Source organism: Oratosquilla oratoria, chromosome 1 (assembly GCF_046742065.1).
Source record: "Oratosquilla oratoria isolate Oo_2021 chromosome 1, ASM4674206v1, whole genome shotgun sequence".
In the NCBI taxonomy this organism is placed as follows: domain Eukaryota; kingdom Metazoa; phylum Arthropoda; class Malacostraca; order Stomatopoda; family Squillidae; genus Oratosquilla; species Oratosquilla oratoria.
In genome coordinates this window covers 106,787,312-106,794,811 of record NC_134777.1, presented here as the reverse complement: position 1 = coordinate 106,794,811, position 7,500 = coordinate 106,787,312, and the positions used below count along the sequence as shown (strand labels likewise).

Below are 7,500 nucleotides of genomic sequence, written 5' to 3'. Positions count from 1 at the left end.
CACCGTCACGGCGTCTGACGCATTTCTTGCGTGACTTTGTATCCGTGGAGGCGGAGGGCTGGACGATCTTCTGCTCGGGAGGTCGTCGTCGTGGCCGTCGCCTCCACCGCCGCCATGGTCATTGGCGCTCGATGTGTCGCTGTTCGTGGTGAGTGAGAAAATACTCTTGTCCGAGTAGTGACTGGGCGGTGGATCCCCCAGTTCCCTTTTGGTCACTTGGGACCTCGGGACTACAGGAACGGAGAAGACGTGCCTGACCGTCTCCAGTTCCCCCACTCTCACAATGACAGGAGAACTCATGTGCGTGTCCGTCGTGATGTTGGGCTGCGAGGGCGACTTGGCCTCGAAGATGGTCTGACTGAGAGGGACGTGGTCCGTCAGAAGGGAGACCGGACGCCTGGGGGACTTTCTGTCGGCCGTAGGTTCCCTGGACGACGAGGAGAACGGGGACGTGTGGCTCATGAGAGTGGCTGCCCTTGGGCGCGCCTGACTCCTCTGGAAATAAGGATTGAGGCTGGTCTTGCTCCCCGAGGTCGTCAGACCCTCAGGCCGGTAGTCCGGGCTCAGGCTGTTGAGTTCCTGTTGCAGAGATGGAGAGGACGACACTGCCCTCGAGATCGACCGGAAGCCTTGGCTGTCGACTGTCGAAGTTCGAGATCGGCTCACTGGGTCGAAGGGTGAGCCTTCGTAGGGTGTCAGTGCTGCAGGGGGAGTCCGGGTGTGGGGAGTGTGTAACGCGGAGGAACGCTGGTTGCCAGCTCCCACGCGGTGCCACGTGGAGTGGTGGGGCGAGACGAGGTGACTCCCCCGGAGGTAAGGGTCCTTGCCAACCACCTTCCGGCCCAGAAGCTTCCCTAAGACGAGGACCTTCAGGGCATACCGGAAGTCCTGCAAAAGAGAAAGAAGAACATGACTAAAAGGAAGCGAAGAAGGTCCAGCAAATTTATAGTATATGTTTGTGGTATAGTGATGAATTGCAAAGCAAAGTTAAAACGTACGTCTATCTACATGTTAACGGAACAAGATCCTAGTTCAGGAGTGGGGAACCACTGGTATGCGTCCAAAACCTGGCACACTAGCGATTTTTTCCGGTACCCGAAGCCTAGATCTCACCTTGAAAAAATAACTAATAAATCTCCAGCTTCTCATGTATGGCCATTGGTAACAGCATGATGCGCTGAGGGGCGGTTTGGGGCACTAGTCGTATGTAGGCCTGTAATTTTACTCCGTTGACACGTGAGAAAATTTTCGCATCAAAGATTTGGCTGACTTTGGTACCCACACTTAGAAAGGTTACCCACCCCTGTCCTAGTTTGTTGCGACCAGGAGTACTCATTCGTTCGTTTCCCTCATCAGACGAGCCGTGTTGGCACGTACCTTCATGTGGTAGGCGTAGAGGAAAGGATTAATGGCTGAGTTGGCGTGCGAGAGGATGATGGTGAAATTGGTCACATGAAGTGGAATGGCACAGCGCTCACAGAAGGCGTTGATGCAGTTGATGGTGTAGAGTGGGAACCAGCAGATCATGAAGAACAACACGATGATGCTCAGGTTCTTGGCCGCTTTCACCTCTCGCCGACTCGCATGGGTGACCTGGAACGCATAAGAATGAGCTGGAAGTCTTCTAGGGGGTCAGTCTAGACAATAAATGGGGGAAAATCTTTCTGGTTCTCATGGTTATCACCCGGGGAGCCACATGAGAGGTTGCCCCATCTACAAATTGACTTGTGTATCGGATGTCATAATACAATTCCCAGATCGAATGGAAGATGCGAAAAATGTAATATACTGTGAAATCTGGAATATTAGGAGCTATGGGGATTGTTACAGTGGTCGAAAAAGGAAAGACACAAGGAGGACATCATCGTACTTGGGAGGGAACGAGGAAGAAAATTCTTAAGATTCTTAAATCCTCTAAATTATTCATACATTCTACGCCGCAAACTACGGTGTTGGAAGCCAGTACAAACTATTTACGAGAGTCCTATGATTTGAAGAGCAAATAGATTCAAGAGACAGAAAAGTGATTTGAAAACATCAACCTTTTCCAAAGGCTTAGAAAGAAAAAAGTGCGTAAGACGTGTCAGGACTTGCGAGATCAGAAACGAAGTGCTCGAAAGATTGTGGTTGAGTTTGTGAAACATTTAGGATGTACAAGGGAGGGGGAGTTTAATAATTTTGTGCAGTTATTAAAAAAGAAAATAAATAAAATCAAGGTCTTCAGAATTATAAGGACAAAGTACATGATTGCTTGAGGACTTCCAAGGTCAGTTCTGGAAGTTACGTCTCGAGTAAAGCATACTAAGCAGGGAGTATATGGTGGCATTCTTCATCATGCATGGCATACACGGGTCACTTCATCGAATGTGAGGTTAATGAGGAACCCTGGAAGGAACATGCAGTCAGCTGAAGTTAGGTCATTGCCTTTAGTGACCTGCAAGAGCTACCAGAGGTTCAAGTCTTTGACTTGGAACCCGAAAAAACCGGATATAAAAGAGTTCATGCATTTCCTTGTATCTAAAAGGTTCCGCCATTGACAGGAATCCCGTGATTGACTCTGAACCTCTGTTGGTAGCCATCAAGTTGGCAGGCATCTTTGGAAGAAGGCCAGTAGGAGTCACAAGGCTGACTAATATTTATATATATATATATATATATATATATATATATAAATATGTATATATATATATTTGGATGATGGAAAACAAAAACACCGGGGAAGGCTCGTAACCCTAAACACTGTAACATTTCGTTCGCTTAGAACTTCTTCCGAGATGTTCTACGAGAACTAAACGTTCGAGTGTTTAGGGTTCCGAGCCTTTCCCCTGTGTTTATGTTCTCCATCATCCAAATAATTTGTCTAAAATACTTATCAATATATATATATATATATATATATATATATATATATATATATATATATATATATATATATATATATATATATATATATATGCAGAATGATCACCAAAATAAACACGTGGTCCAAAAATTGTGATGGCAAAAAAAAAAAAAAAAAAAAAAAAAAAAAAAACGCGCTTTCGTTTTATTCACATTTTGTATTCCCCTAAAATATTAATAACACGAAAGCGCTTGGGAATTCTGTTTCTTTCCGAATTCCTTTGTGGTTACAAGCAATATATATATATATATATATATATATATATATATATGCATACATATATATATATATATTATATATATATTGAAGTACATATATATATTTGTATGTATATAAGAAAAATGAAAGCCAATAGGATTTTTTTCTCACTCTGTTAAATTCATCAGGAATAAAGTGGGGCTTCTGCTCAAAGGGTTAATTAGCATGCAGAGTCTGAAAGAAGCTTCTGGGATATCAAAAAGACTTACAACAAAGTTTGCAGGAATCACTTGGGGTTAAGTAAAGACTTGCAAAGTCGGCGGGAACCTCGTGAGGCAAGGCAGGAACCATGTGGACAAAGTGTAAAGGCTTATCCATTGACAGGAGTCTTGTAGAGTGCAATAAAACACATGACATTTGTACAAGTGCAAAGTTCATAGGGGGGGATGATGTTGTGGAACATATTTGAGTTAAAGCATAGGAGTCTGGTCGGGACAGTTTCTTTAAGATAAACTACTCTGGCTCCAGTCTACCACTCAAAAAAAAAGTACACCACTCTTCAATGCAGTGCCGTAGACCTTTGTTGTAGATAACACCATGTATTTTTATTCAGCCAGGTAGAGAACTTTGGGTAAAATGGGGCTAGTTTCGTAAGAGGGGAACCTCCACGTTTCGTCCGGCGTCCAGTCTTCAACTAAATAGAACCGTCTGGCCTTCGCCGGAACAATAATCTACAAATTGCGGTGGCCCTTCGGCCTAGAGTTACGCAGAGTTGTATATATATATATATATATATATATATATATATATATATATATATATATATGTATATGTATAATACATATATATATATATATATGTATATATTATATATATATATATATATATGTGTGTGTGTGTGTGTGTGTGTGTGTGTGTGTGTTATATATTTTTTTTACTTAAATCTCCCTTTTACCACCCATGACTTCACCTTTTTGATGCGACATTGTTTCCAAATACAGAAGCGCTGGTTATCAGTGACGAAACACAATCTCTGTACGCATGCATATGCAACAACAATACTTCAAATCGTAGCTTACTGATAAACAAAGAACCACTTTGGAAAAAGAAAAAAAAAGTTAAATGCGCAGCGACTAAGTGTTTTCGTCTTATACTAACATCTTGAGAGCAGAGCGTAATAAGACCTTTTCAATCGGAATGTTCGCTGGCCGAGCTGTTTAGAGAGTCGCTACTTGTTTCGGAGATCGAGGTGACGACAGTTCGAGCCCTTCCGCCAGCGAGTTGGACCAAAGGCATGGTTCATAAGTCCACGCTACAAAGTCCTCTGTAATGGGCGACGGGAGTCGTCTACCTTAAATCGAATGATCATCGTTATGTATACTCCCATGCTGAGAAGACGAGAGACTAGAGAGAGAGAGAGAGACTAGAAAGAGAGAGAGAAAGAGAGAGAGAGAGTAGAAAGAGAGAGAGAGAGAGAGAGAAAGAGAGAGAGAAAGATGTAGGGGAGGGATGAGATGTAAATCAAGTTTAGATGATTAAATGCCACGTCCACCATAATATTTTATACTCGTGCGTATGTGTGTATGCATAAATATGTATGTATACGTGTATATATGTATGTATATGTAGGTATTTACGCATGTACGTGTGAATATATGTATGAATTTAGGTGTTCTTCAACCCATGTGTGTATGATACATGGATTTATGAATATATGTATATACATGGATTTACTTAATTTTAGTGTACGAGTTAAAAACTATACTCAAGAAGTCCCGTCTCTATATCTCATTTGATCAAGCTTTGTCTTAGATTAATTCATGTTGTTGGCCTATGTTATTTTTTTCTAACCTTTTCTATAAACTGGTGTATCTATGCGGAAACCTATTTTTTCTAACATCTAACTAATCCAACATCCTTCAAGCAATATGTCTTATTCAATTTGCTGCTATGAGCCCTTGCTGGTCTTTCATCCCATACTAACAGGTTCTCCTTGTCCATCTTTTTTATATCTTTGTTTTAAATATCATTATCATATTCCTTCACCCCCCTCTCTCCCTCTCTCTCTCTCTCTCTCTCTCTCTCTCTCTCTCTCTCTCTCTCTCTCTCTCTCTCACACACACACACACACACACACACACACACACACACACACACACACTCTCTCTCTCTCTCTCTCTCACTCTTTTCGTCTCTCTCTATCTCTTTCTCTTTCTCTTCGCTCATCCAACGTAAGTAGTCCCATTCTTTTTAATCTCTCCTCATATGTCTTATCTGCTAGGCTTGGGAGCATTCTGGTTGCCGCTTACTGCATTTTCTCTGTCTTTCTTATATATTTCTGTTTTCTTGGGGTGACCACACCACTGACTGCTGCATATTGTGACCTGGACTGGATCAAATTTAGTTTTTTTATCATATGAACCACGGGCTGCGCCGGTCCGTGCTTCGTAGGGGCTTTGATCTTCGGTCCTTATTCTACATTTACAAAATGAGGGACAAACAAAACTTTTCTTCCTTTTTTCATCTTCTTGTCTTTAAAAAGACTAGATATAACCAATGAGAAGGCAAAAAAAACTTTTACCGTTTTATTGGCAAAATATCACAATTTGCTTATTTTAGAAAACAAGAGACTTTTTTATTTTTACATATACTAAGGTCTTAAATACTACTCTTACATTCATTCGCATCATGATTCTACATGACATCCTGGCGACAGATCATATATGAATAGAACACTTGGTCTCCTTTCCATTTGCTTATGTTTGCATGTGTTCCTGCATACTTGTGTGCATGGAACAAGAGGCAAATGAAACCAGCCGGGTGTCGACAATTGACCTCAAGTAATTAGGTTTAACTGTCTTCCTGACCGCAAGCGATTATACTTGAATGCCTTTCCGATTGATCTAATGATCCAAGACCACATAGAGCTCACCAGTAGCGTTGTCAGACCTTGTTACCTGTGAGGAGTTGGTCTAATCGGTGTTTTACAAAAGTCAAATGTATGTTAGAGTTGACTACATATATATGTGTGTGTGTGTGTGTGTGTGTGTGTATAATGTATATGTATGTATGTAGATATATACATACACACACATACACACGTGAATAATAGAAACACGCATATATACATACATACATACATACATACATACATACATACGTACATACATACATACACCACTACTGTTATTGTCTCCATATCCACAAATTCCAACATCACTACTACCAACCCACCACCACAAACTACTATCACCAACAACCACCACCCACCACCCATCACCACCCATCACCACCACCCACCGTCGATACAATCATAATCTTGTCTCGCGAGGGAGTTCGAAGGAGCAGTAATCTATCTGGGCTGAAGTGTCTTGGGTGCTCCTGACCGGCTCATACATGACCTCCTGAGACCTCTTACTCCTCCTCTTCCTCCTCTTCCTACCCTTCCTACCCTTTCTTTCTCCTCCTCCTCCTCCTCCTCCTCCTCCTCCTCCTCCTCCTCCTCCTCCTCCTCCTCTTTTTCCTTCTCTTGCTAACCCATCTTCTCCTCTTACCCTCTCCTCTTCCTCCTCTTCATCCTTCTACTCCCTCCTCCTCCTTCTCTCCCTCTTCCTCCTCTTCTTCCCCCTCCTCCTCCTCTTCCTCCTACCGCTCTCCGCCTCTTACCCCCTCTTACTTCTCCTACTCCTATGCCTATCCCCCCCCCCCCGTCTTCATATTCTGTCTTTTTACCCCAGGAAGTCCTCCTCCACTTCTATTGTCGTCCTTATCCTCCTCCTCCTCCTCCTCCTACCACCTTCTCCTCCACTTCCCCCTCGTCTACTTTTATGCTCTTCGTTTTTCTTCCTCTTCTTCCTTCTTCTCCTCCTCGTCTTCCTTCTCCTCCTCCTATCTTCGTCCATGCTCTTTGTACCGTTTCTCATAGCCCTCCTCCTCCTCTTCTTTCTTTTTCTGTTCTTCCTCCGTTCTTCCTCCTCCTCTTCTTCGTCCTCCTCATCCCCTCCACTTCTTCCTCCTCCACCTCTTCCTCCTTTTCCTCTTCCTCCTCTTCCTCCTCCTCCTCCTCCTCCTCGCCAGCCATCCCCTCCACCGCATGTGTATTTGCGTGCTTTGTAATTAGCTGATGTTGTCTGCATTGTATACCACTGGTTACCCCAATTGCCCTTAGTAAAGAGCCTTTGTATATTCATGTCCTAGTGTTAGTTCGCCCCTTTTAACCCCCTCTTTCTCCTTCCCCCCTTTCCTCCTTGCCCTCAGAAGAAACCCGGTATTGACCTTGAACCAAGAAGACGACTACAGTCGAGTGATGTCGTCTTGTGTCGTCTGGTGTCGTGTTCCCGGGTCATAACACGGAGCAGCTCGACTGCCGTGCCATCGTCTCATAAATATCGGACCGCCCT

General features: G+C 43.2%; 1 protein-coding gene across 2 annotated transcripts in view; it reads right to left on the bottom strand.

Annotated features, from left to right (window-relative positions):
- The window catches only part of AdoR (Adenosine receptor), a 223,378-nt gene that overhangs the window by 230 nt on the left and 215,648 nt on the right, over positions 1-7,500 (bottom strand). For both annotated transcript variants that reach the window (XM_076183673.1, XM_076183681.1), the window contains 2 exons: positions 1,378-1,593; positions 1-888 (listed from right to left, as the gene is read on the bottom strand). The exon at positions 1-888 is cut by the window's left edge and continues 230 nt beyond it. In XM_076183673.1, the coding sequence (XP_076039788.1) occupies positions 1-888; positions 1,378-1,593 (1,104 nt within the window). The remainder of the gene's footprint in view (positions 889-1,377; positions 1,594-7,500) is intronic.